General features: G+C 49.0%; 3 protein-coding genes across 3 annotated transcripts; all 3 read left to right on the top strand.

Moving 5' to 3' along the window:
• The first annotated feature begins 328 nt into the window (after nucleotides 1-328).
• Nucleotides 329-8,687, top strand: LOC142360921 (syntabulin-like). Its single transcript, XM_075417236.1, has 6 exons — nucleotides 329-462; nucleotides 4,568-4,590; nucleotides 4,924-5,026; nucleotides 5,906-6,109; nucleotides 6,686-6,835; nucleotides 7,691-8,687. Exons 1-6 carry the CDS (start codon nucleotides 329-331, stop codon nucleotides 8,685-8,687), a joined length of 1,611 nt encoding a protein of 536 aa, XP_075273351.1.
• Nucleotides 8,688-14,187: 5,500 nt separating this feature from the next.
• LOC142360920 (syntabulin-like) lies at nucleotides 14,188-21,444 on the top strand. Its single transcript, XM_075417235.1, has 6 exons — nucleotides 14,188-14,276; nucleotides 17,196-17,218; nucleotides 17,552-17,654; nucleotides 18,535-18,738; nucleotides 19,315-19,464; nucleotides 20,319-21,444. Exons 1-6 carry the CDS (start codon nucleotides 14,188-14,190, stop codon nucleotides 21,313-21,315), a joined length of 1,566 nt encoding a protein of 521 aa, XP_075273350.1. The 3' UTR covers nucleotides 21,316-21,444.
• A 1,611-nt stretch (nucleotides 21,445-23,055) lies between these two features.
• On the top strand, nucleotides 23,056-27,569 carry LOC142360919 (uncharacterized). Its single transcript, XM_075417233.1, has 5 exons — nucleotides 23,056-23,068; nucleotides 23,173-23,330; nucleotides 24,241-25,265; nucleotides 25,602-25,731; nucleotides 27,462-27,569. Exons 1-5 carry the CDS (start codon nucleotides 23,056-23,058, stop codon nucleotides 27,567-27,569), a joined length of 1,434 nt encoding a protein of 477 aa, XP_075273348.1.

Genomic DNA, 27,569 nt, shown 5'->3' with positions numbered 1-27,569 from the left:
AAGCAATGCTGCTATTCGTCTGCGATTCTGAAGTGAGGAGAGTCACAGCAGACCATGTTTCTTCTCCCCCTGATAAACCGCAGGACGCAGAACTGCTCTGCACAGACAAGTGCTTTCCGTGCCATCTACCGGCTGAGTCATTTTATTGGACTTCAGTTACGCCCAAATGAGAAGAGACCTTTGCAGCACCACAGGTAGAGGAACAGAAGTCACAAAAGAATTCAACAAGTAGCTTACCACACAGTGACTGCCTCTCCACTCGTTTTTCACTTGGTCGTTACTCAAAACATTGATCTCTACTCCAAACCTCCTGCATGTTTTGGACATTATGCTACTACCGTCGAGGGTCAGAAAGGTTTCATTTCTCCATAAAGGAAGAGCCTACGACAAACTGCAGCCATATCTGGCTCACTTTGTCCGGGTTCCAAAGCAAGGAGTTCAGCACAGTCTGGACGGAATGATGTAAGTTGTTTAAACCAGGAAAGGACCCATGCCTGGTGTCACTCGTGCTTTGCATTCCTAACACAAGTTACGTCCAAAAAGACCTAAACCTCTCTCCTCAGTTAGCAGAACACTAATTATAATCACAACACTGTTAGAGATATGCTTCTTCTAGGATGTTTTTATTTACTGTATGCATACTGAAAAACTGTAATAAGAATGGTTTCATAGCATTTGGTCTTTGACCTCACCACAATTAAAATGCACCACCATTTAGCTTACCTGTTCCCACTGGGAGGAAAAACTTCATTGGTATTAGAAAGTCGAAAGGTGCAGATAGGTATCTACAATTTGCAGAACAAGCCAACATCGAACTAACTTCAGTGAACTGAAAATCCAGTTTATCATCCACTACGCTGCTTCATCACTGACTGGAGAATTTCAGTGCATCCCAGCCCAGAACCTGCCGGGGGGGGACGGGGGAGCGGGGCAAGGAGTCAACAGAGTGCAGGAACTTCTCAGGCACTAGTAGCCTACTCCTCAGCACTGTCCGCCAGCATGCTTCGATTCCAGGAAGCATGTGGCTTACTACGCATGCTCCTTGCAACTGCTCGGCATCTGCACTGAGTCACCAGTGACGTGCAGAAACAAAGTCCACAACTCACAGAGAGTTATAAAGCAGGTATGTTTCTTATGGCGCCGGGTGCAAGGGGGATCGCTCCTCCTGACTTGCACACCAAGTCACAAAGCATGCACCTATTTATTACAAAGTTTATCTAAGTAGGCTGGGCTATTGTAATCGTTTCTAGGAATAGGCGTGATTCTTGTAATTATTTCTAGGAATTCATTATCACCCAGATCCGTAGCTTTGCAAGGCACAATTTGTGCTTTTCCTGCCCTATCTTTCATGTCTCCATACTGCCGTTTCACATCTAGTGAGTTAATAGGAATGAAAGAATGAAAAGAGTAACTTATAACAATTAGTATTCCATTAGAAATGTCATTTAACTTTGAGCCGTTGTAAGCGTTGTTGTACTCAGCATGTGTTGCCAGTATGTTCTTCTCTGCTTCTTGATAGTGAATTTGTCAAGTCATAAGTGTGAGCCGTGGGTTAGGATGTCCCAGTCTGAACTCAATCATCTTTGCAGGCTTTAGGACGGTTAGGAATTTGAGGAGAGACAGGTGGAGCAGACTGTGTTGGACTGAAATTGGTTCTGAGTACGGTGCAGGTGCGGTTGCTTTTTTACTCAACGTTGGAGCTGACTGTAGTTAAGAAAAAGGAGGCAAGGGAAGTGACCCTGGGCATCTGGGAATATGACAGTTCGAGTCAAATAAGCTAAACAGATTAGACTGGAAATGCAGGTGTTAGCTGCAAATGATGGCTAGATGTTAAAAATGCCTAGCTGGTAAAATGTAATGCTATTCCCACTTATTACGTTGCCTTGTCTGGTATGTGAGGTTTAGATTCCCAGGAGACTAAATGTGCAGGAACTTCTTCTTGGGGACACCCTGTGCAAGCAAATAGTGGTGGTGAATTAATCCGTTATATATATATATATATAATATTCTTTGGGACAGTAAAGTTCCTGAGATCTTTTCTTCCTTCTCTTTGCCTTTCATTTTCGGCCTACACAAAATAGCTACTGCTGCTGTTTTGAAATCAAAGTGTTTCCGGATAATGATGCTCCATGCACTGAGCCCTCCTGCATATTTTACTGATGGGATCCGCTTTAATTTCACATCCGTTGCTGTGGAGTGGTGCAGATTTGCTGGAGTTGCCGGCACAGGGAGCTGCGAAGGACCCGGTCGCCAGGGGTGCCGGAGGATGGGGAGATGCATGCGCACACCTCTCCCTCCAGCAGCGAGGATGCCGTGTCCAGGCACCAGCCCGTGCTACCCTCCGAGCTCGCGTCCTGGAGCCGGGCGTGGAGGGCCGTGGGGTGAGGCTGCTGGGCGGCGGTGGGGTGGCAGGGGCTGCTAGGGGCCCTCTATTTGCATTGGTCCAGCCCCCCGCCTGCTTCATAATGGCCAGGTCTCCATGGCGCCAGTGTTAGGGAACGGTCCCTCCCAGTGGGCCAGCAGACCCGGCACAGCCGGCAGGTCCCCTTGGAGCTCCTCTGTCTGCCATAGATCCCTCGGGGTCTGTGGTCCCGAAGAGGTAACATCTGCACCTGCAGGCCTCCTCGGACAGGCTTCAGGCGCTGTGGGCTGCGGACGGGGAGGTCTCTCCTCATCTGGTCCAGCGACTGGTCCCATTGCTGCGGGAGGCAGAACAGCCTAAACAGGTGGATCTGCCATTACTTTTCTTCTAGGGGTTACGGCAGCTGTTTTGGGCATGGAGGAGATGTGGATTCACGGTCTTGAGCCAAACTGGGTAGAGCGGAGACGGCTTGTGATTTATCTGACCTCAATTCCCTATCTTTAATGTCGCTGTAATCTTGCTTGCACAAGTGCACTGAGGGCCTATTTTGTTCTAAAGGAGATATGATGAATAAGACCAGTCAATCTAGTGTGCCATCTTTCTAACCTGACGTATAAGCGTTTACTTCAGGAGAAGAGAAATAGTACCTTGAGCTCAGTGGTTATACTGACTAACTGTCCGTTGACTAAAAATGGGAGGCAAGGCTGGCTCGGAGATGGGTGTCTGCGTTAGGGACGTCCACGTTTAGTCAGACGAATTCCACTCCTGTCTCCCGTGTTCCTCGTCAGGTCTCTGACCACTCTGCTGTTAGCTCTTATCGAAGCCAAGTACAATCTCTGTCTCTTTTACATCTCTTGGTGTGTTGTTTTTTTTTTGAACAGAAAGGAAAGTCAGTCGTAGACGTTCGGTTGCAGAAGAAAGTTTGCGTTTGAACCACGCATGTATCTTCAAGTAGGTCTATTTAGATGCCTTTTCGTCTTCTGCTCATCCCTGATAAGCTTAGGCACTGTCCGTTTGTCCTGTTTCTCAGGACCCCTGCCCAAGGTGCCTAGCATTGCACAGGGAGATTCTGTATCTCATTTTACACTGGGAATTCCCAGGAATGAAGTATTTGTAGAAGGCAAGCTAAGTAAATTGCACGGAAGTGAAAAAAGCGCTTGGTACCTTCCAAGAGATAATACTGGAATAGAGTCAGAAAACACATGTTTTGAGCAAAAGATACTTAGAAAGCGAAGTAAAACTTATTAGCGTAGAGCTATTGCTTTAGTTTGGATTTACATATGTTTTAGGTTTCAACTTTGAATTTCCATAAATTTGCTTGCATTGTTGTTGAAAACATGTTCAAATAGCCAAGTGTTTCTTTCAAATGGGAAGAAGCAAAGTAGCAGCTACAAAGAGTGTTTCAGCTTTCAAGTGGTCTGCGTTTTTGAGCCCAAATCTACAAGTCCCTGTTAAATGACAGTGGCCTAGAAAAACAACCTTGCAATTCTGTGTCGCCAATTTTATAATCCACCCCCCTCTAAAAATTGTATTAGATGTTGCTTAGTAGAGACATAGGCAATTAGTGGTTGGGCTGTGGCCTCTCAAGACATGTATCTCTTTTTGTTCAGAAGACTCTCGGGCTGCAGCAAGCGCCCACAAGTCCCAGCGAAAACGGAGGACGCAAAATACAAGCCAGCAGGTTGCCACGGAGGATCCGGCAAGTAGAAGGTGAAAGCCTGAGTCCCACCTGTCCTACAAAATGACCTGCCCAGCTGTGGGCTGGTGGCACAATCCACCTCCAGTGCAGGGTCTCGATGGCGAGAAGCTGGGCACAGCAGTGCCCGAGGGTACCAACAGGCGTAGCCTTCCCTGGCCACTGCGCTGGCCAAGGAAGCCACCACTCCCCACTCTTGGGTGGACACCCACCCTACTGCTTGCCAGTGCTCGCTCAGCAGGCAGATCCCTTCATCACATTTCAGCTGATTGCATGGTGCAGCAACAGCTGGTAACTTGGGCAGCTGGCAAAGATGCGCTCAGAGGGGATGTGGAGCAGAACTTTCAGTGTGACCCTCCATAAATCCTGATATACCCTGCTAGGCTATACACATTTATACATACACACATGTATGCGTACATCATCTCAGAAACCAAAACAGAAGCGGCTTTCTTCCCAGCAAGGAGCATTTTCATGCGGTTTAAAGCAAGAGAAATCTCTACTTGCAGTTGTGTGCTCCTGAAGGAGCCACGTGAGCAGCCGCATTCGTCTGCTGATGGCTCTGAGAAAGCAAACAGGTTGTCACAACAAATGTGCCTAGCCGACTCCTAAAATGGCTTCTGTAGCGTGAGGGTTTTGTGTCCGAATGTTTTTTCTGCTCTTGTCGAAGTGCCAGTTCTGAAGCAATGTTGAAAATCTGGAACAGATCCAGCGCTTGTCCTCAGGGATGTTTGAAAATTCATGCAACTGCTGAAATTCACACAGGACGGACAAAGGAAGGGTGCTCGTGATTCACCGTTATTTTGAAAACAGTCTTTGAGTTAGAATTTCCATCATGTTTTCACTCTTCCCTTTTCCTTTCCAGGAACTGAAGCCGATTTGAGCTCTTCAAGCAGCACAGGCAGTATTTCAGCACCGGAAGCCCGTGTGACTGCTGCTGGAAGCCAAAGATCTTCTTTTTCTCGCAAGTAAGCAAAGCAGCTTTTGCTGAATCTTGCAAGTGTTGCTAGTGCAAAGACAGACTACTGGGTAAGGTCTTGCAGTTAATACACACACAACTACTATTGTGAGTTTCAAACCATTTTTTATTGAACATTACTTAAGCGCTCCCTAGATTATATCTCAACAAGGAAAGGTATTGGCTGGGAGCAAAAAACAATACGAAGTATAATTTAAAGCCCTAAAATTACCTGACTTTCAGAAAGAATAGATATCATTTCGTATATTACTATACTGCCCTGCTTAATTGAACAGAAGTCCTCTGTAACAAGGCTCCTTCAGATGCATTGCTGTGTTAGGCGCAGCCTGTGCAAATGCTGCCTCACACAAGGGTTGATGCTGTACTGCACAAAGCGGAAGGAGATGTCTCCTTTGCAATATGTTCTTTTTCAACCGTTCCACTTAACTCTCTATGAAACATGTCAGTGCTGTCACAAACCACAGTCCTGCACTTCATTGTAAAACAATGATAAAATCACCCAAACCGCAGCAGTATGAGGCAGGTTTGCAGCAGCCCCTCACCCACCTGTTCCTTATGAACTGTTCCATTTTCAGAGAAGGGGAAGCTCAGGGGACGTGGGTGATCCGACGGAGTCACTGGGAACTGTGAGATCCGCAGAGAAAAGTGAAAATGGCCAAGGTTTCCCTAGGTCACGTAGTTCAGACTGAGCACCCCACAGCTAGTGAAAAAACGTGCAGTGGCTGATGACTTCAGGACTTTCTTGCGGGCACTCACAGTTCTCTGTCTAGTTTAGTGTTCAGACAACTCTGTGTGTAAAAGAAGACACACAAAGAGTTGCGCGACGAGGATAATCCAATATGCTTTAACCATTCTGGTTCCCCTCCAGTCGTGGCCCTTACGGTCAGAATAACGGATCCTTATCCTGCAAGTCCGCAGCCAGCCCACCTGCTTCCCGTCAGAAGGAGCCTCTGTCAGCCCTGTGCAAAAACCAGCTGACTCCTGCCAACATCCGTCAGAATTACAGGGCTTCTTCAGGCACCAGCAGCAGCTCAGGCTCCTACAAAGGAAGCGACAGCAGCCCAGCGCTGAGGCAAGTCTTTATTTCAGCGTCCCGGTGTTGAGCGCAACGAATTGCCTTCTCTGCTCTGTAACGGGGGCTCGGCTGTGCAAGTTGCCGAGCAGGTCACCGTGCTTCTCAGCATAGGTGTGACTGCTCGTGTTGGTGGCTTGACAGCCAGCAGGCTGCTCCATCCCACGGAAAAACTTGATGGTCTCAGCAGTGTAAAACTGAAGGTTCCTTTCTGTCAAAGCCCTTTGAGTTTTTTTGAGGCGCTCCCTCACCTGGCTGTGTCTACAGCTGGGTGCTTGCTCTTGGGCATGCCACCAATTTCGAGCGAGGGGACAGCTGGGTATTTTAAAGTTCAATGTCTCGTGTGATGTAATGGCACTGACACCAAGCAAAATAAGTAGTAGATTTTGCACTACAGCCACAGATCAGCCGTTTCCTCGAGTACTTTGATTTGCCAGAGGGAGTCACTTGTGCGGACTCTGAGGAGCCCCAGAGGAGGCAAGCTTTGTATCAGTCAACGGGACACTTTTCTTTTGGCTAGGACCGCAGAACTGTAGCAGTGATGTTATGTGACGCTTTGGGTTTTTTTCTTTTCAGGTGTTCAGGGGGATGCCATGCTTGTGGTGCCCACTACAAGATTAAGCCACCAAATCCAGAGCAGGATTTGACTGCTCTGCAGCAGAAAGAAGCTACATTGCGGCATTTGAAAACAAAGCTGAAGGAATCGGAGAGCAAACTTAAAGAAAGGTACATTTCACTTCAGAAATCAGTTAGAAAGGTTTGTTCAGAAGCATCTAGGGGCGGGAATCCTGAACGTTTTTACTCATTTCTGGACCACATAAATTGTTGATGAAGAAATCTGAACTATTATCTGTCTGATGAGGTTGTTTTCAGGTATTTCAGGTTTCATAGCATGTTCAGTGAAGCTGTACCATGCAGCTGAGTTCTGAATATGTCTGACTTTTCTCTTGTTTTGAACTTTCCCAACTGAATAATTTTCAAGGATAATTTTTCACCAGTCTGATTTAGCATTGAGACCTGTGATACATCCAATAGTTTCTACCTGCCAGCATGTATTTCCTGAGTCTCCTGTTCTACCTCACTCCGCGAAACAGGACTCCAAATGTCCCCCTTCTCCCCTAAAGAAAGAAAAGCTCTTACACAGACCAGCGTGCCCGTCTGTGTTTTTGTCGCTTCAATATTGAAGTTTTCTCAGCAGCCCTTTGTATGGACGCTGAGCAAAGAAGTGACAATGTGCATTACACAGCAACAGATGTCGTCTTTTCTACTAAAACCGCGCCCTCCTGAGAGCCGGCTCTCCGCACACACAACCCAAGCGGGCACACAGCGGGGTCTGAACGGAGCCCCAAGGCAGAGTCCCAGGGACCCTGCGGTCCAGTTCGGGATAGCCCGACCTCTGCATCAGCGAGGGCTGGATCTCACACAGAGATCTCTCCCCACTCGCTTGCAAGCCTTGGAAGGAATCTGCTTCCTTCCTGGAGAGTCTCTGCAGCGCAGCCACCCCCAGTGCGCTGGAGCCTCATGTTGTCTCTTGAACTGACCACCCAGCAGAGCTGTTACACCGTTTTTCTTTTGCTACAGGGAAATAGAAATAGCAGAGCTCAAAGCTCAGCTGGGACGCATGAAGGAAGACTGGATTGAAGAAGAGTGTAAGCATGTGGAGGGGGATCTGGCCTTAAACGAAGCAAGAAGCAAAATTAAGCAGCTCGAGCAGGTTATTGAAGCCATGAAAAACAATGCTGTTGAGAAAGACCAAAAAATTCAGAAATACTTCTTAGACATCAGCATTGAAAATAAGAAACTGGAATCTTTGCTGCAGAGCATGGAAATGGCTCAGAACAGCTCTGCGATGGACGAGCAGTGCCTGCAGTACAGCTGTGACGCAGAGGGGAAGCCATCAGCGTTGTGTGCCACGATGCCAGAGAGCCTCATGGCAGAGGACCAAGCTCTGGAGGAGGTGGCAGATAGCAGGCTGCTTCTTAGTGAGGACACATCTAATGGGACTGATTCAGCTGAAGAGAGCTGGAGCAGCACAGCTTGTGAGTGGAGTGATCCCGCTCCCTCCAGTTGTGTTGTGAAGAAACTGATGCTTGACAGTGTTGCAGATGAAAAACTAACTTCTTCCCGGCAGGAGGAGAAAAGCAGCAGTGTGATGGTGGAACAGGCCGTCCAGACTGACACGGTGCCATATAGCCTAGATGTGGAGCAGCTCATTCAGAACGTCTTCAGAGCTCAGGATGCCTGTTCTCCTGTGCAGTCTCTATGCAGGAAGGTGGAGCACAGAGTTGGTGAAAACCATTTCATGAAAGAACTTGATTTTACAGACCCTCATGATGATGAAGCCTTTGGGTATGTCAATACTTGCTCGCAGGCAGGAAGAAAGAGGAGATATTGGAGCAGCAGTCTCCTGAGAGATGTTCCGGCTGTAGCTGCCCCTGTTGTATCAACTGTCATGTGGGCTTTCAGTACTCAGAGAGGAGGATTAGATTACATTTACAATATTGGAGCATTGCTTCGTGGTTGCTGCCTCGTAGCCCTGCACTCTTTACGCCATACGCTCTTCAGTGTCAAAACTTAAAGTCCACTCTGTCCCCGGCCTCCAGAACCCTGCAGACAAATGAACACAAGGACATCGCAAACATGAACAGCTATAGCACAGTCAAGCAAAGAGTGATTTTTCAGTCCTTCTGGCAAGTCAGTCCTCCATAGTCAAGAACAACAGTGAAGGTCATCAGTACATTTCAGTCAAGAAGAAAAAAAAAGAGGACGTGGCCAACAGGCTGACTGCGCAGAGGGAAAAGGAGGAGCGTGTGGCAGCAGGAGGGAAAGAAGCAAACGCAGGGGGTGTGCAACATCTCTCAAGGAACTCCAACTGACAGAAAAGACAATGAGAGAGCAGCAGCTAGACAAAAGGTTTAGGAAAAAGGCTTTCATGTCTGTTGGGGATAAAAATCAAGACAGAGGAAGGAGGAAAGAAGATACAGCAGAGGAAAAAAGATGGCACAGATAGCAATGCATGGGATTTTAACACGCAAGAGGCTCCGTACGAGCGCACCGAATACTTGCTGGCATTAACTCAGCACATGGAAGACAAGACAGGAGTAATTCCTAGAGCAGCTGTGCTCCAGCACCGGCACAGAGATGGAGGGAAGAACAGCAACAGAGTGCGAGTGCAGAGCAGGAGAGGGAGAAGCAATGCAGGAGGGCTGACGTGCAAGAGGGCGGCAACACCTCGCAGTTTCTAAAATGGCTGCAGACTCAAAAAACAGTTGCGCCTTGATGATATATTCAGGGTCTTTGGTCATAACTTGCTATTAACTAGCCCGTGTTCTATTATTTTTAATAAATATTTATTTCCATCTCTTTTACATTGTCTCAGAAATAGCAATAGTAAGCGCTGAACTAACTTTTCTAAAAGATGAGATGTAGCTTCCAACAGGTTGCACCTGAAGCAGGCAACAGATAGTAGGTTTCCCTGCTCTGCGTCAGTAGTGAAAGAATTATGATTCGTACCTCCTCGCTTCACCAGAGCGGTTAAAAGGACAGACACTGCTTGTTATTGAAGCGTATTCACAGACTTTCTCCTTATCTCTCACCCTCCGCCAGATACTTTGGTCTGCTTGCCATGCCCCTGTGTAGTCTGCACTGACTGTCATCATCCACTCCACTCCAGCCAGAACACTAGTGCAGAAAATCTGCACAAAAGTGTGTCTTGTTGACTTCTAAAATGTATTTCAAAAATCAGCATGTCTCAAGGACTTCTTTTATCTATTACAATTGCCATCAAATCAGTTGACTTGTGCAAGATTTTCAGCAATATGACAAGCATGTTAAACATGTTGAAAAACTTTTCTCGGTGACTAAGGCCACTAAAGGCTAATTCTTACTCTCTTGCTTTCTCAAGGACTTCTCTGTAGAACAAAATTTGTGTCAGAATCTACTTACAACTCTGTTAAAGATTCTATTTTTCTAGGCAGAGATGATCTAGTCATAAAGCCCCCCCTTCCCTTCCCATTCTTTTACAGGCAACAAGTCTCAGGCACCGAATTTGCTGTCTTCACTCTTCTGTCACAGGAGAAGAAATCTGTACAACCCGTGAGTTCAGGGATAAGAGCATCCACGCAACAGAAGATGGGCAAGGCATTCACTGAAGCTCTGAGATGGACATCAGAACCACAGGCATTCCCCTCCACCCCCACACCTCTCCTTCCAGCAGACATTAGCTTTTCTTCTGCACAAAAGCGCTGTTGTCCGCTATGCACGCTTTTCCCAGAGGAATGCCACTGGAAACACATACAGTGAAAAGTGCTGTTAACTGAACAGAGAATTTTCACACTAGCTTTATTCACTACACAATCTGTTTTGTTATACCGCCTATGCAAGGGGTGTAAGGTGTCAATAAACCCATAGCTGACGAGAGCAAAGGAAAAAAACACCACAACAATCCGCTCATTTTACTCCCCCACTTCGTCTAGAACACATCACTGAGTGGCACAGGGGCAACAAGGACCCATACTCCAAGTGGCACATTGCAGCTCTCTCCTGTCTTGCATAAGTAGTAAGAGACTGGCATAAGGAGGTCACTCCTGCTTTGGAGTCAGTTGATTTTATATGAAAAATCTGCTAAGATGTTTGCAGGAGGACTTTAAAAATAAAAATGAAGCTTCACTCACTTGAAAAAGTGAAATTTAACACAGATTCGGTAAGAATAAAGAATTATTTATTAGAATAAAGAATTCTAATTTAGAGTAGATTTTCTTATATTCCCCACACCTCTGAATTCATGCAGAAGGGAAGAAGCTACCTACACCCCAGCCAGCGTGTGGAGACAGCGGAGTTCCAAAAAGCCTTACGAGGTGTTAAGCAATGCTGCTATTCGTCTGCGATTCTGAAGTGAGGAGAGTCACAGCAGACCATGTTTCTTCTCCCCCTGATAAACCGCAGGACGCAGAACTGCTCTGCACAGACAAGTGCTTTCCGTGCCATCTACTGGCTGAGTCATTTTATTGGACTTCAGTTACGCCCAAATGAGAAGAGACCTTTGCAGCACCACAGGTAGAGGAACAGAAGTCACAAAAGAATTCAACAAGTAGCTTACCACACAGTGACTGCCTCTCCACTCGTTTTTCACTTGGTCGTTACTCAAAACATTGATCTCTACTCCAAACCTCCTGCATGTTTTGGACATTATGCTACTACCGTCGAGGGTCAGAAAGGTTTCATTTCTCCATAAAGGAAGAGCCTACGACAAACTGCAGCCATATCTGGCTCACTTTGTCCGGGTTCCAAAGCAAGGAGTTCAGCACAGACTGGACGGAATGATGTAAGTTGTTTAAACCAGGAAAGGACCCATTCCTGGTGTCACTCGTGCTTTGCATTCCTAACACAAGTTACGTCCAAAAAGACCTAAACCTCTCTCCTCAGTTAGCAGAACACTAATTATAATCACAACACTGTTAGAGATATGCTTCTTCTAGGATGTTTTTATTTACTGTATGCATACTGAAAAACTGTAATAAGAATGGTTTCATAGCATTTGGTCTTTGACCTCACCGCAATTAAAATGCACCACCATTTAGCTTACCTGTTCCCACTGGGAGGAAAAACTTCATTGGTATTAGAAAGTCGAAAGGTGCAGATAGGTATCTACAATTTGCAGAACAAGCCAACATCGAACTAACTTCAGTGAACTGAAAATCCAGTTTATCATCCACTACGCTGCTTCGTCACTGACTGGAGAATTTCAGTGCATCCCAGCCCAGAACCTGCCGGGGGGGGACGGGGGAGCGGGGCAAGGAGTCAACAGAGTGCAGGAACTTCTCAGGCACTAGTAGCCTACTCCTCAGCACTGTCCGCCAGCATGCTTCGATTCCAGGAAGCATGTGGCTTACTACGCATGCTCCTTGCAACTGCTCGGCATCTGCACTGAGTCACCAGTGACGTGCAGAAACAAAGTCCACAACTCACAGAGAGTTATAAAGCAGGTATGTTTCTTATGGCGCCGGGTGCAAGGGGGATCGTTCCTCCTGACTTGCACACCAAGTCACAAAGCATGCACCTATTTATTACAAAGTTTATCTAAGTAGGCTGGACTATTGTAATTGTTTCTAGGAATAGGCGTGATTCTTGTAATTATTTCTAGGAATTCATTATCACCCAGATCCGCAGCTTTGCAAGGCACAATTTGTGCTTTTCCTGCCCTATCCTTCATGTCTCCATACCGTGCCGTTTCACATCTAGTGAGTTAATAGGAATGAAAGAATGAAAAGAGTAACTTATAACAATTAGTATTCCATTAGAAATGTCATTTAACTTTGAGCCGTTGTAAGCGTTGTTGTACTCAGCATGTGTTGCCAGTATGTTCTTCTCTGCTTCTTGATAGTGAATTTGTCAAGTCATAAGTGTGAGCCGTGGGTTAGGATGTCCCAGTCTGAACACAATCATCTTTGCAGGCTTTAGGACGGTTAGGAATTTGAGGAGAGACAGGTGGAGCAGACTGTGTTGGACTGAAATTGGTTCTGAGTACGGTGCAGGTGCGGTTGCTTTTTTACTCAACATTGGAGCTGACTGTAGTTAAGAAAAAGGAGGCAAGGGAAGTGACCCTGGGCATCTGGGAATATGACAGTTCGAGTCAAATAAGCTAAACAGATTAGACTGGAAATGCAGGTGTTAGCTGCAAATGATGGCTAGATGTTAAAAATGCCTAGCTGGTAAAATGTAATGCTATTCCCACTTATTACGTTGCCTTGTCTGGTATGTGAGGTTTAGATTCCCAGGAGACTAAATGTGCAGGAACTTCTTCTTGGGGACACCCTGTGCAAGCAAATAGTGGTGGTGAATTAATCCGTTAGGGTAAAAATAGCAGAATAGTTTATCCATATTGCTACTCTACTTCCATACGTGTCTGTACTCTAAAGGCAGTCGCTTTGGTTGTTTTAAAAACAAAATGTAAAAGCTGTGATTGAAGTTATGTTACTGACATGTGGCCATATGACTTTACAGATCTCTTGTCAGCTCGCTCCCTCTCTTCAGTAGAGTGGTGTGGGAATAATAGTGTCTGACACTGATACGTACCTATGTATGTGCTTCACTTCAAAAACAGAGGAGTTGGTGTCTAAGTTCTGCAAGAGGAATGCCTTAGAGGTAGCTCTGGAAATATACTTCACCCTCACGAACTTGACTTTTCTGGTTGCAGAAGCATGCAATGATAGGACTTTGTTTTCTCTTGGGAAGACTGATAAAGTATCAGAAAGACACATTTGACTGGTGCATTTGTGCAAGAACATTGTATCTTGTATTTGCATGGCTTTTGTTCGTTCCCTGTACCAGATTTCTGCAAGCAGTGGGAAAAATAATAGAACTGTTGTCCCCGTTGTTCAGGAACAGTGGTACAGAACACCAGGTTACCGAACGTGCTAACTTGAGTAGATCCTGTGGCACGCAAAGAGCTTCCTTGTTCTTCATAACTGCTAGTCGGTACTTCTACCTCTTACGTTGAAATACTTTTTAAAATGCTGCTGGTGTACTATGTATTTGAAGGCAAACTCACATTCATTGGTTGTTGGAAAAAAAAACCAAACAAAACAACAAAAAATACTCAAGAGAAAACCAGTATTTGGAGGTAGCAATCTGGCTTGACTGATCCCTAAAATAAATGGGCATGCCTCATTTGAAAAGCAGGATGGTGCAAAGGTAAGAGCGATGAGAAGACTGGTGACTTCAGCGTAATGTGTCTCTCTTTCTGCTGTCACTTACTTAGCAGTACTTTATAGCCCACATTCCAAGACTGCGCCTTTCTGGGACAGGGGAAATGAAGAACAAGGCTATGTCAAAGAACATTTATCTCGGTTACAAATGCACGATTTCATCAGAGTACGCCGTGCTCCCATCCTGCAACCAGTCATAACCTTGCTTGCGCTGTGAAGGTGGGAAGGTTTGTGCTTCTGTTCCTGAGACTGTGCAGATAGTTCAATGTGTGGCTGCTGTCATGTGCATAAGCATACTGAAGTGGGGAAATGAGCTACACCTGATTCAGTGTTCTTGAAATATGTGGTCATAGAACAAAAAATGGACTGAAGATGGACCGGAGAACGTACGGTCGTAGGCAAGGTGCTCCATCATTTGCTATCAACTTACTTCACTCGGTCCTCGGTCCTTACTTCACTCGGTACATATGTTCAGGACCGAGTGAAGTAAGTTGATAGCAAATGATGGAGCACCTTGCCTACGACCGTACGTTCTCCATGTCTATGGAGATACATAGTGGTCAATGACACATGCTTCTGGAAGGCTTTCCACCTGCTTCTTAAAACCTCACCTTGGCAAGCAAAAACGAGGATGTCGTTGAACATGTGTCATCTTTCCCCGATCTAAGTGCATGGTTCAAATGCTACACTTCTGTCCCACACCTGACAGCAGACAACGTAACCATCCTGACATTCGGGTCCAATGGCACACAACGCTTGTTTCCTCTACAGTTTTCATCTCACTCTTCTCCCTTTCTTACACATGGACCTCGTAATATTCTTTGGGACAGTAAAGTTCCTGAGATCTTTTCTTCCTTCTCTTTGCCTTTCATTTTCGGCCTACACAAAATAGCTACTGCTGCTGTTTTGAAATCAAAGTGTTTCCGGATAATGATGCTCCATGCACTGAGCCCTCCTGCATATTTTACTGATGGGATCCGCTTTAATTTCACATCCGTTGCTGTGGAGTGGTGCAGATTTGCTGGAGTTGCCGGCACAGGGAGCTGCGAAGGACCCGGTCGCCAGGGGTGCCGGAGGATGGGGAGATGTATGCGCACACCTCTCCCTCCAGCAGCGAGGATGCCGTGTCCAGGCACCAGCCCGTGCTACCCTCCGAGCTCGCGTCCTGGAGCCGGGCGTGGAGGGCCGTGGGGTGAGGCTGCTGGGCGGCGGTGGGGTGGCAGGGGCTGCTGGGGGCCCTCTATTTGCATTGGTCCAGCCCCCCGCCTGCTTCATAATGGCCAGGTCTCCATGGCGCCAGTGTTAGGGAACGGTCCCTCCCAGTGGGCCAGCAGACCTGGCACAGCCGGCAGGTCCCCTTGGAGCTCCTCTGTCTGCCATAGATCCCTCGGGGTCTGTGGTCCCGAAGAGCTAACATCTGCACCTGCGGGCCTCCTCGGACAGGCTTCAGGCGCTGTGGGCTGCGGACGGGGAGGTCTCTCCTCATCTGGTCCAGCGACTGGTCCCATTGCTGCGGGAGGCAGAACAGCCTAAAAAGGTGGATCTGCCATTACTTTTCTTCTAGGGGTTACGGCAGCTGTTTTGGGCATGGAGGAGATGTGGATTCACGGTCTTGAGCCAAACTGGGTAGAGCGGAGACGGCTTGTGATTTATCTGACCTCAATTCCCTATCTTTAATGTCGCTGCAATCTTGCTTGCACAAGCGCACTGAGGGCCTATTTTGTTCTAAAGGAGATATGATGAATAAGACCAGTCAATCTAGTGTGCCATCTTTCTAACCTGACGTATAAGCGTTTACTTCAGGAGAAGAGAAATAGTACCTTGAGCTCAGTGGTTATACTGACTAACTCTCCGTTGACTAAAAATGGGAGGCAAGGCTGGCTCGGAGATGGGTGTCTGCGTTAGGGACGTCCACGTTTAGTCAGACGAATTCCACTCCTGTCTCCCGTGTTCCTCGTCAGGTCTCTGACCACTCTGCTGTTAGCTCTTATCGAAGCCAAGTACAATCTCTGTCTCTTTTACATCTCTTGTTTTTTTTTTTTTTTTTTTTGAACAGAAAGGAAAGTCAGTCGTAGATGTTCGGTTGCGGAAGAAAGTTTGCGTTTGAACCACGCATGTATCTTCAAGTAGGTCTATTTAGATGCCTTTTCGTCTTCTGCTCATCCCTGATAAGCTTAGGCACTGTCCGTTTGTCCTGTTTCTCAGGACCCCTGCCCAAGGTGCCTAGCATTGCACAGGGAGATTCTGTATCTCATTTTACACTGGGAATTCCCAGGAATGAAGTATTTGTAGAAGGCAAGCTAAGTAAATTGCACGGAAGTGAAAAAAGCGCTTGGTACCTTCCAAGAGATAATACTGGAATAGAGTCAGAAAACACATGTTTTGAGCAAAAGATACTTAGAAAGCGAAGTAAAACTTATTAGCGTAGAGCTATTGCTTTAGTTTGGATTTACATATGTTTTAGATTTCAACTTTGAATTTCCATAAATTTGCTTGAATTGTTGTTGAAAACATGTTCAAATAGCCAAGTGTTTCTTTCAAATGGGAAGAAGCAAAGTAGCAGCTACAAAGAGTGTTTCAGCTTTCAGGTGGTCTGCATTTTTGAGCCCAAATCTACAAGTCCCTGTTAAATGACAGTGGCCTAGAAAAACAACCTTGCAATTCTGTGTCGCCAATTTTATAATCCACCCCCCTCTAAAAATTGTATTAGATGTTGCTTAGTAGAGACATAGGCAATTAGTGGTTGGGCTGTGGCCTCTCAAGACATGTATCTCTTTTTGTTCAGAAGACTCTCGGGCTGCAGCAAGCGCCCACAAGTCCCAGCGAAAACGGAGGACGCAAAATACAAGCCAGCAGGTTGCCACGGAGGATCCGGCAAGTAGAAGGTGAAAGCCTGAGTCCCACCTGTCCTACAAAATGACCTGCCCAGCTGTGGGCTGGTGGCACAATCCACCTCCAGTGCAGGGTCTCGATGGCGAGAAGCTGGGCACAGCAGTGCCCGAGGGTACCAACAGGCGTAGCCTTCCCTGGCCACTGCGCTGGCCAAGGAAGCCACCACTCCCCACTCTTGGGTGGACACCCACCCTACTGCTTGCCAGTGCTCGCTCAGCAGGCAGATCCCTTCATCACATTTCAGCTGATTGCATGGTGCAGCAACAGCTGGTAACTTGGGCAGCTGGCAAAGATGCGCTCAGAGGGGATGTGGAGCAGAACTTTCAGTGTGACCCTCCATAAATCCTGATATACCCTGCTAGGCTATACACATTTATACATACACACATGTATGCGTACATCATCTCAGAAACCAAAACAGAAGCGGCTTTCTTCACAGCAAGGAGCATTTTCATGCGGTTTAAAGCAAGAGAAATCTCTACTTGCAGTTGTGTGCTCCTGAAGGAGCCACGTGAGCAGCCGCATTCGTCTGCTGATGGCTCTGAGAAAGCAAACAGGTTGTCACAACAAATGTGCCTAGCCGAGTCCTAAAATGGCTTCTGTAGCGTGAGGGTTTTGTGTCCGAATGTTTTTTCTGCTCTTGTCGAAGTGCCAGTTCTGAAGCAATGTTGAAAATCTGGAACAGATCCAGCGCTTGTCCTCAGGGACGTTTGAAAATTCATGCAACTGCTGAAATTCACACAGGACGGACAAAGGAAGGGTGCTCGTGATTCACCGTTATTTTGAAAACAGTCTTTGAGTTAGAATTTCCATCATGTTTTCACTCTTCCCTTTTCCTTTCCAGGAACTGAAGCCGATTTGAGCTCTTCAAGCAGCACAGGCAGTATTTCAGCACCGGAAGCCCGTGTGACTGCGGCTGGAAGCCAAAGATCTTCTTTTTCTCGCAAGTAAGCAAAGCAGCTTTTGCTGAATCTTGCAAGTGTTGCTAGTGCAAAGACAGACTACTGGGTAAGGTCTTGCAGTTAATACACACACAACTACTATTGTGAGTTTTAAACCAATTTTTTTTGAACATTACTTAAGCGCTCCCTAGATTATATCTCAACAAGGAAAGGTATTGGCTGGGAGCAAAAAACAATACGAAGTATCATTTAAAGCCCTAAAATTACCTGACTTTCAGAAAGAATAGATATCATTTCGTATATTACTATACTGCCCTGCTTAATTGAACAGAAGTCCTCTGTAACAAGGCTCCTTCAGATGCATTGCTGTGTTAGGCGCAGCCTGTGCAAATGCTGCCTCACACAAGGGTTGATGCTGTACTGCACAAAGCGGAAGGAGATGTCTCCTTTGCAATATGTTCTTTTTCAACCGTTCGACTTAACTCTCTATGAAACATGTCAGTGCTGTCACAAACCACAGTCCTGCACTTCATTGTAAAACAATGATAAAATCACCCAAACCGCAGCAGTATGAGGCAGGTTTGCAGCAGCCCCTCACCCACCTGTTCCTTATAAACTGTTCCATTTTCAGAGAAGGGGAAGCTCAGGGGACGTGGGTGATCCGACGGAGTCGCTGGGAACTGTGCGATCCGCAGAGAAAAGTGAAAATGGCCAAGGTTTCCCTAGGTCACGTAGTTCAGACTGAGCACCCCACAGCTAGTGAAAAAACGTGCAGTGGCTGATGACTTCAGGACTTTCTTGCCGGCCACTCACAGTTCTCTGTCTAGTTTAGTGTTCAGACAACTCTGTGTGTAAAAGAAGACACACAAAGAGTTGCGCGACGAGGATAATCCAATATGCTTTAACCATTCTGGTTCCCCTCCAGTCGTGGCCCTTACGGTCAGAATAACGGATCCTTATCCTGCAAGTCCGCAGCCAGCCCACCTGCTTCCCGTCAGAAGGAGCCTCTGTCAGCCCTGTGCAAAAACCAGCTGACTCCTGCCAACATCCGTCAGAATTACAGGGCTTCTTCAGGCACCAGCAGCAGCTCAGGCTCCTACAAAGGAAGCGACAGCAGCCCAGCGCTGAGGCAAGTCTTTATTTCAGCGTCCCGGTGTTGAGCGCAACGAATTGCCTTCTCTGCTCTGTAACGGGGGCTCGGCTGTGCAAGTTGCCGAGCAGGTCACCGTGCTTCTCAGCATAGGTGTGACTGCTCGTGTTGGTGGCTTGACAGCCAGCAGGCTGCTCCATCCCACGGAAAAACTTGATTGTCTCAGCAGTGTAAAACTGAAGGTTCCTTTCTGTCAAAGCCCTTTGAGTTTTTTTGAGGCGCTCCCTCACCTGGCTGTGTCTACAGCTGGGTGCTTGCTCTTGGGCATGCCACCAATTTCGAGCGAGGGGACAGCTGGGTATTTTAAAGTTCAATGTCTCGTGTGATGTAATGGCACTGACACCAAGCAAAATAAGTAGTAGATTTTGCACTACAGCCACAGATCAGCCGTTTCCTCGAGTACTTTGATTTGCCAGAGGGAGTCACTTGTGCGGACTCTGAGGAGCCCCAGAGGAGGCAAGCTTTGTATCAGTCAACGGGACACTTTTCTTTTGGCTAGGACCGCAGAACTGTAGCAGTGATGTTATGTGACGCTTTGGGTTTTTTTCTTTTCAGGTGTTCAGGGGGATGCCATGCTTGTGGTGCCCACTACAAGATTAAGCCACCAAATCCAGAGCAGGATTTGACTGCTCTGCAGCAGAAAGAAGCTACATTGCGGCATTTGAAAACAAAGCTGAAGGAATCGGAGAGCAAACTTAAAGAAAGGTACATTTCACTTCAGAAATCAGTTAGAAAGGTTTGTTCAGAAGCATCTAGGGGCGGGAATCCTGAACGTTTTTACTCATTTCTGGACCACATAAATTGTTGATGAAGAAATCTGAACTATTATCCATCTGATGAGGTTGTTTTCAGGTATTTCAGGTTTCATAGCATGTTCAGTGAAGCTGTACCATGCAGCTGAGTTCTGAATATGTCTGACTTTTCTCTTGTTTTGAACTTTCCCAACTGAATAATTTTCAAGGATAATTTTTCACCAGTCTGATTTAGCATTGAGACCTGTGATACATCCAATAGTTTCTACCTGCCAGCATGTATTTCCTGAGTCTCCTGTTCTACCTCACTCCGCGAAACAGGACTCCAAATGTCCCCCTTCTCCCCTAAAGAAAGAAAAGCTCTTACACAGACCAGCGTGCCCGTCTGTGTTTTTGTCGCTTCAATATTGAAGTTTTCTCAGCAGCCCTTTGTATGGACGCTGAGCAAAGAAGTGACAATGTGCATTGCACAGCAACAGATGTCGTCTTTTCTACTAAAACCGCGCCCTCCTGAGAGCCGGCTCTCCGCACACACAACCCAAGCGGGCACACAGCGGGGTCTGAACGGAGCCCCAAGGCAGAGTCCCAGGGACCCTGCGGTCCAGTTCGGGATAGCCCGACCTCTGCATCAGCGAGGGCTGGATCTCACACAGAGATCTCTCCCCACTCGCTTGCAAGCCTTGGAAGGAATCTGCTTCCTTCCTGGAGAGTCTCTGCAGCGCAGCCACCCCAGTGCGCTGGAGCCTCATGTTGTCTCTTGAACTGACCACCCAGCAGAGCTGTTACACCGTTTTTCTTTTGCTACAGGGAAATAGAAATAGCAGAGCTCAAAGCTCAGCTGGGACGCACGAAGGAAGACTGGATTGAAGAACAGTGTAAGCATGTGGAGGGGGATCTGGCCTTAAACGAAGCAAGAAGCAAAATTAAGCAGCTCGAGCAGGTTATTGAAGCCATGAAAAACAATGCTGTTGAGAAAGACCAAAAAATTCAGAAATACTTCTTAGACATCAGCATTGAAAATAAGAAACTGGAATCTTTGCTGCAGAGCATGGAAATGGCTCAGAACAGCTCTGCGATGGACGAGCAGTGCCTGCAGTACAGCTGTGACGCAGAGGGGAAGCCATCAGCGTTGTGTGCCACGATGCCAGAGAGCCTCATGGCAGAGGACCAAGCTCTGGAGGAGGTGGCAGATAGCAGGCTGCTTCTTAGTGAGGACACATCTAATGGGACTGATTCAGCTGAAGAGAGCTGGAGCAGCACAGGTTGTGAGTGGAGTGATCCCGCTCCCTCCAGTTGTGTTGTGAAGAAACTGATGCTTGACAGTGTTGCAGATGAAAAACTAACTTCTTTGCGGCAGGAGGAGAAAAGCAGCAGTGTGATGGTGGAACAGGCCGTCCAGACTGACGCGGTGCCATATAGCCTAGATGTGGAGCAGCTCATTCAGAACGTCTTCAGAGCTCAGGATGCCTGTTCTCCTGTGCAGTCTCTATGCAGGAAGGTGGAGCACAGAGTTGGTGAAAACCATTTCATGAAAGAACTTGATTTTACAGACCCTCATGATGATGAAGCCTTTGGGTATGTCAATACTTGCTCGCAGGCAGGAAGAAAGAGGAGATATTGGAGCAGCAGTCTCCTGAGAGATGTTCCGGCTGTAGCTGCCCCTGTTGTATCAACTGTCATGTGGGCTTTCAGTACTCAGAGAGGAGGATTAGATTACATTTACAATATTGGAGCATTGCTTCGTGGTTGCTGCCGCGTAGCCCTGCACTCTTTACGCCGTACGCTCTTCAGTGTCAAAACTTAAAGTCCACTCTGTCCCCGGGCCCCAGCTGGCCTCAGCACTGAGAATGAGGGATGAGATAGATAGGTCATAAAAAGTTATTGAATATTCTGGCAGAGCCCACGATTTTGCTACATATACCTGTATTGTGTTTTAACTTATTGTTTACTTAATTGCTTTATTATAGATAACCTTTATAATCAGAAGTTCAGTAAAGCATGTTAGAAATATTAAAGGTGTGCGAGTATCTTCTTGAAGTACAGCTGCAGAGAACACCCCATCTCAGCTGAGCTGCCAGGCCCAGGCTGCGCAGGGGCAGGCACTGCGTCAGGGCATAAGGACCCATCAGGACCCAGAGACCGGAGTTAGGCTGAGAAAACCTAAGTACAGCTCCAAGCATAAGCGCTCAGCTGGAGAAGAAGGCTCCGGTCGGTCTGCGATTGTACACGCCACCCGCTCTGCCACACCCATGCTGCATTCACAGATACAAGTGACCTGATCTTTAACCCAGTGCAATCTTCTGGAAGCTTGTAACTTCTCATTTCTGCACTGCCAGGAGAGTATCAGTCTTCCTGGCGTTTAACAGAAGTCCAGAAGGCCTTGTTTAACCCAGCTGGTGGGAGCCACGCAGTCTCGCTGTGCACGCTGAGATGCCACTGTGACCATCAAACCACAAATTCTCCATGTCCAAAACTTCAGATCTGTCCATAGATCAGAGGAGGGCAACACTACCCAACAGATGAAACCGTGGCATTTGTCTGGCCCCACCCAACCTTTCAGCAACACCTCTGGCCACTGTAACCTCGCCGGCCTCCTGTTTTCTCCTCCAGCCATGCAAGTGTAGTATTTCCCGGTGCAGCCCAGAGCAGAAGAGGTCTAGTGAAGCCAGGCAGTGCCATGCATTGCTCTGCAGCTTTTGGGAAGAAGGGAGTTCGTAGTAAGCTGCAAGGGAGCAGGAATAGCTGGCCAGCACGGGGGGAGCCTTTGCAACACTCAAGAGGGTGACACACACCGATGCACACAGAGGCAACGCAGAGACCCCTCACGTCCCTGTGGTGCCCGGGTTCTGAATTACTTGTGTTTGCAAGGAAGAATAGGGGAGGTTCACAAAGGGTTATATTAAGAAAGACAAATCTAACAGACAGTTTGATGTAACACAGTCCCCAGGAGCTCACAAAGATGCCCACGAGAGCATCTTGCTTTCTCTGCCGGTCACTTTCTCTTCCATGCTCTCCTGCCTTCCTGGGTTCCTGCAGGCCAGCTGGCTTGCCTTGTGACACTTCTGCAATACATAGCTCACTTTCACCCAAAGATCACTTTCAAAAGCTTTTTCTTTTAATTGCATGGACACAAGGGCCAAAAGCAATAGCTGGGGGAGGGGGAACGTGCTAATCCAAATTTTACACAACCATGGCATTTCATCATTCCCAGAGATCTCCTTTTGGGCCTGGAACACATTACAGAAAATGCCTTATTCCTGCTTCAAAGTACATCTGTTGAAGGCTGAGAGCGCAATATTTTATACCCAATTTTACCAACTTTATTACAATTTTGGATTTCTCTTTTACACTCACTGTTGTTTAAACGATCTTCACTTTGTGTCCTCGTGAAATAGAGCATCATTTAGAGGAAAAAGTGATCTTCAGTTCGAGGAGAGACATTCACCTGCGACTACACGGGTTTCTTTTGCAGTAGGCAGGCAATAAAGCAGCACAAACCTACACTCATGTTCAACATTTCAAAAGGCTGAACTCATTCCAAACCATGTTTCAGGCAGGCTCCATTTAGCAGCAGTGTTTTTAAACGTGCTGTTTATAAGGCGCTAACACCAGAGTAGTGCCAAAGTTGTTTCCTGCCCTTAAAATCTTTCTGTCCTCTCAGCTTTCATAAGGTACTTCTGCTCAGCAAGAGGTGACAGAGCTCCCGTCACCCTCCCGGTAAAAGTCCTTGCTCTGATCTTTACCCAAAACTCAGATGCTTCCAAGCCTCCACCTTTCCTCCTCCATACTGAAGGGTGTAGGCAGCTGAAGGTGCCCTTTGTGAGCAGAGGCCAGAAGTGCCACGATCATTGCTCCACTCTCAGACTTCAGGGGACTGGCCTTTGTTCCGCCATCTACAGAGGATACACCAGCTGTTGCTGCAGACATACCATCGTAATTTTGTTCCCCTCTAATATTTGGTTTTAGCCTTGATCACAGAATCACAGAATCACAGAATGTTCGGGGTTGGAAGTGACCTCTGTGGGTCATCTAGTCCAACCCTCCTGCCGAAGCAGGGTCACCTACAGCAGGCTGCACAGGACTGCGTCCAGGCGGGTCTTGAATATCTCCAGAGAAGGAGACTCCACAGCCTCCCTGGGCAGCCTGTGCCAGGGCTCCGTCACCCTCAGAGGGAAGAAGTTCTTCCTCATGTTTAGACGGAACTTCCTGTGCCTCAGTTTGTGCCCATTGCCCCTTGTCCTGTCACTGGGCACCACTGAAAAGAGTCTGGCCCCATCCTCCTGACAGCCACCCTTGAGATATTTATAAACATTTATAAGGTCCCCTGGCAGCCTTCTCTTCTTCACGCTGAACAAGCCCAGCTCCCTCAGCCTCTCCTTGTAGGGGAGATGTTCCAGTCCCCTCACCATCCTCGTAGCCCTCTGCTGGACTCTCTCCAGTAGCTCCTCATCTTTCTTGAACTGGGGAGCCCAGAACTGGACAGAGTACTCCAGATGGGGCCTCCCTAGGGCAGAGTAGAGGGGAAGGAGAACCTCCCTCGACCTACTGGCCACACTCCTCTTGATGCACCTGTAGAAGACTGCTACAAACTGCTTTTGTCTCGACATTCCCATTGTCGTCCCTTCCTGGCCTCTGAAAAAAACGCCTCAACGACCTGCAGGAAAGCACTTGCGCACAGAGTAGCGTGTGGACGGGTCCCACTGTGATTCTGTGATTCTGTGATTCTGAGTTAAGGAACCAGCTCCTGAGGAAGGCAGACTCCTTGGCGGAAACAGAAGTAGCGCTGGCAGTGAAAGGGGTGCGATCGATCTATCCCCAGGAGGACTTGAAGGGAGCAAAAGGGACTGTAGGGAGCCCCCCCCACAAGTACCCGTTGGTTAAAACAGAATTCGTATATGAAGATGACGGTGATAATCGCCCCCTGATTATTACTAAAGAAATCCCTTTTGCGGCAACTGAATTGGCAAAGCTGCGGAAAGATTTTGCAAGAACCACGAGAGAACTGGAGACAGAATATGTCTGGTGGGTGTCCCTGTCGGGGTGGGACAGGATCTTGTTGTTGGAAAGGGAAGCGGAAGGGTACTGGGGCCCGGGCGTGTTCTTAACCCCCAGTGAACGCCGAGCCCTGTGGTCGCTGACTCAGAGGGCCGAGCACTGGGCCGCGGGGTTGAACCCGCTGGAGAGGGGGGATCCCCTGGCCACCACAGGCACGACAGATCAGTTATTGGAAAGTGTGCAGAAAGTGGCTTGCCTTCAGATGATGTATGACCGGGAGCTCAAGCCTAATCTGAGCTCCCCGATGCTGCTGCTGGCAGACCCCGAAAGAATGACTCCCCAGCTACGGGGGCTTCCCGATTCCCTGAAACCCACAGGGATCCAGCGGCAGAGGAGAATTCAAAACACCCCCAGCGAGGGGAGAACCGCGGCTACCCTGGAGGGGGGAGTGACCCCCGACCGTCGGCAGCCGGGGAGCAAAGTGTGGATGTGCGGGGAGATAGCCCAAGAGCTGATTAGCTGTGGGAGGAGATACGGACCTGTTAACCGGCCATATCAAAGGGCTGAAACCAGAGCCCTGCGAGCCGCAGAACAAGGGAGTGGGCAGTCGTTTTTCTCGGGGAGAAGCCCGGATCTGGCTGGGAAAGAAAAGCCCCTAATTCGGCAGGGGATCTGGCAGTTAGGGCTTCAGAAGGGCATTCCCCGGGACCTCATGCATGGACTCCTGACCAAGAAGGTGGAACAGCTTGTGCAGAGATGGTCAGGGCGAGAAATCGCTTTTGGGCCAGATCCTAGTGCCCCACCCTTGGTGAATCTGGGGGGGGGGAACGAAACAGGGAAGAAGCTGGTGGGAAACTAAATCCTCCCCTCCCCCAGGGTGAGGGGGGAGGCGGAGGGTGGATGTGTGTAAGACAGCTCACCTGCAATAACAAAGGGGATTTATTGATTACGGTGGCGGTAGGGCCAAAGAGGAGACCGGTAAGCTTTTTGATTGACACCGGAGCACAAATTACTGCGCTAAGCCGGGTCGAGGCAGAACGGTGTGGAATTTCGGTCCCGTCCGAAAGCCTCCGCCTTCCCTCCTCCATGCTGAAGGGTGCAGGCAGCTCAAGGTGCCCTTTGTTACGTGTGGCTGGTGAGGCCAGAGGATTTTGCAGCCCGGGGGGTTTCTCCTCGCCTCCCGGCGGCCGAGACCCCCGAGGCCTCCCCATCCCAGTCCGGCCCGGTTTGCGGGCGCGCGGCGCTGGGGCGGAGCAGGGCGCGGGGCAGCTCCTGCCCCCGCCCCGCGCTCGGGGACCCGGGGCCGGGCGGCCCCGCTGCCGGGGGCGTCTGACGGCCCCGCCGGGCCCGCCCCGCCCCGCCCCGCCGCCCCGCGCCCGGCAGCCGCGCAGAGCCCGCCGCGCCCCGCCATGGGCTGCTCCAGCAGCGCCCGCAGCCGCCCCGCCGGGCCGCCGCCGCGGGGTGAGCCGGGCCGGGCCGGGCCGTGCTGGGCCGCGGGGAGCCGGGCGGGGTGGGGGGTCCCCGCGAAGCCCGCCGGGGGAGGGGGTCCCGTCGGGGGGCTGGCGCCGCGGCTGGGCGTCCCGCGGGGGCCGGGAGCACGGCGGGGTCCCTGGGCGTGCGGTGGGGCCCGGGGCCGGGGACGTCGCACGCTGCTGCTGCTCGCAGGTGGCCGGGTCGCTGCTTCCCACAGAATCACAGAATGTTCGGGGTTGGAAGGGACCTCTGTGGGTCATCTAGTCCAACCCTCCTGCCGAAGCAGGGTCACCTACAGCAGGCTGCACAGGACCTTGTCCAGGCGGGTCTTGAATATCTCCAGAGAAGGAGACTCCACAGCCTCCCTGGGCAGCCTGTGCCAGGGCTCCGTCACCCTCAGAGGGAAGAAGTTCTTCCTCATGTTTAGACGGAACTTCCTGTGCCTCAGTTTGTGCCCATTGCCCCTTGTCCTGTCACTGGGCACCACTGAAAAGAGCTTGGCCCCATCCTCCTGACACCCACCCTTCAGATATTTGTAGGCATTTATAAGGTCCCCTCGCAGCCTTCTCTTCCTCAGGCTGAACAAGCCCAGTTCCCTCAACCTCTCCTCGTAGGGGAGATGCTCCAGTCCCCTCACCATCCTCGTAGCCCTCCGCTGGACTCTCTCCAGTAGCTCTTCATCTTTCTTGAACTGGGGAGCCCAAAACTGGACAGAGTACTCCAGATGAGGCCTCACCAGGGCAGTGTAGAGGGGAAGGAGAACCTCCCTCGTCCTGCTGGCCACACTCTTCTTGATGCACCCCAGGATCCCATTGGCTTTCTTGGCAGCCAGGGCACACTGCTGACTCATGGTTAACCTGTCGTCCACCAGGACACCCAGGTCCCTCTCCGCAGAGCTGCTCTCCAGCAGGTCCACCCCAAGCCTGTACTGGTGCATGAGGTTGTTCCTCCCCAGGTGCAGGACCCTGCACTTGCCCTTGTTGAACCTCATCAGGTTCCTCTCTGACCAGCTTTCCAGCCTATCCAGGTCACGCTGAATGGCAGCACAGCCTTCTGGTGTATCTACCACACCTCCCAGTTTGCTGTCGTCAGCAAACTTGCTGAGGGTACATTCTAACTCTTCATCCAGGTCGTTGATGAAGAAGTTAAACAAGACTGGGCCCAGTACTGACCCCTGGGGGACACCACTTGTCACCAGCCTCCAACTAGACTCAGCGCGGCTGATGACAACCCTCTGAGTTCTGCCATTCAGCCAGTTCTCTATCCACTTCACCGACCACTCATCCAGCCCACACTTCCTCAGCTTCCCTAGGAGGATATCATGGGAGACTGGGGCCCATCCCGCGGGCTGGGGTTTTGCTTGAGTTTACAGACAGGTCCTTTAGTGTAACGCCTTGGAAATCCAGTGCTTCCCCCCGTTCCCCCTTCAAAATAATGCGGGCCGGCAGGTTCTGACCCCGCGATCCTTCCTGCTGCTCACAGACTCTGCACGTCCACCCCAGCGCAGTCTGCAGCGCCGGCAGCGCTCCGGTGCCTCTGGTTTGGCTCCAGCCGCTGGGCGTTAACTTTGGGTGGAAGCTGGGTTTGTAG

Source organism: Opisthocomus hoazin, chromosome 3 (genome assembly GCF_030867145.1).
Source record: "Opisthocomus hoazin isolate bOpiHoa1 chromosome 3, bOpiHoa1.hap1, whole genome shotgun sequence".
Taxonomy (NCBI): Eukaryota; Metazoa; Chordata; class Aves; order Opisthocomiformes; family Opisthocomidae; genus Opisthocomus; species Opisthocomus hoazin.
This window is presented reverse-complemented; position numbering and strand designations above follow the sequence as displayed.

Bases quoted from the DNA above. Each gene is read 5' to 3' on its own strand.
- LOC142360919 (XM_075417233.1), top strand. The intron at 23,331-24,240 runs GTGAGCAGAGGC...TGTGATTCTGAG, and splicing joins GGCAGCTGAAGGTGCCCTTT to TTAAGGAACCAGCTCCTGAG. The intron at 25,266-25,601 runs GTCAGGGCGAGA...TCCATGCTGAAG, and splicing joins GAACAGCTTGTGCAGAGATG to GGTGCAGGCAGCTCAAGGTG.
- LOC142360921 (XM_075417236.1), top strand. From the start codon at position 329: ATGCTACTACCGTCGAGGGTCAGAAAGGTTTCATTTCTCCATAAAGGA. The intron at 4,591-4,923 runs GTGAGCAGCCGC...TTTCCTTTCCAG, and splicing joins TGTGCTCCTGAAGGAGCCAC to GAACTGAAGCCGATTTGAGC. The intron at 6,110-6,685 runs GCAAGTCTTTAT...TTTTCTTTTCAG, and splicing joins GACAGCAGCCCAGCGCTGAG to GTGTTCAGGGGGATGCCATG.
- LOC142360920 (XM_075417235.1), top strand. From the start codon at position 14,188: ATGGACCGGAGAACGTACGGTCGTAGGCAAGGTGCTCCATCATTTGCT. The intron at 14,277-17,195 runs GTACATATGTTC...CTCTACTTGCAG, and splicing joins CTCGGTCCTTACTTCACTCG to TTGTGTGCTCCTGAAGGAGC. The intron at 18,739-19,314 runs GCAAGTCTTTAT...TTTTCTTTTCAG, and splicing joins GACAGCAGCCCAGCGCTGAG to GTGTTCAGGGGGATGCCATG.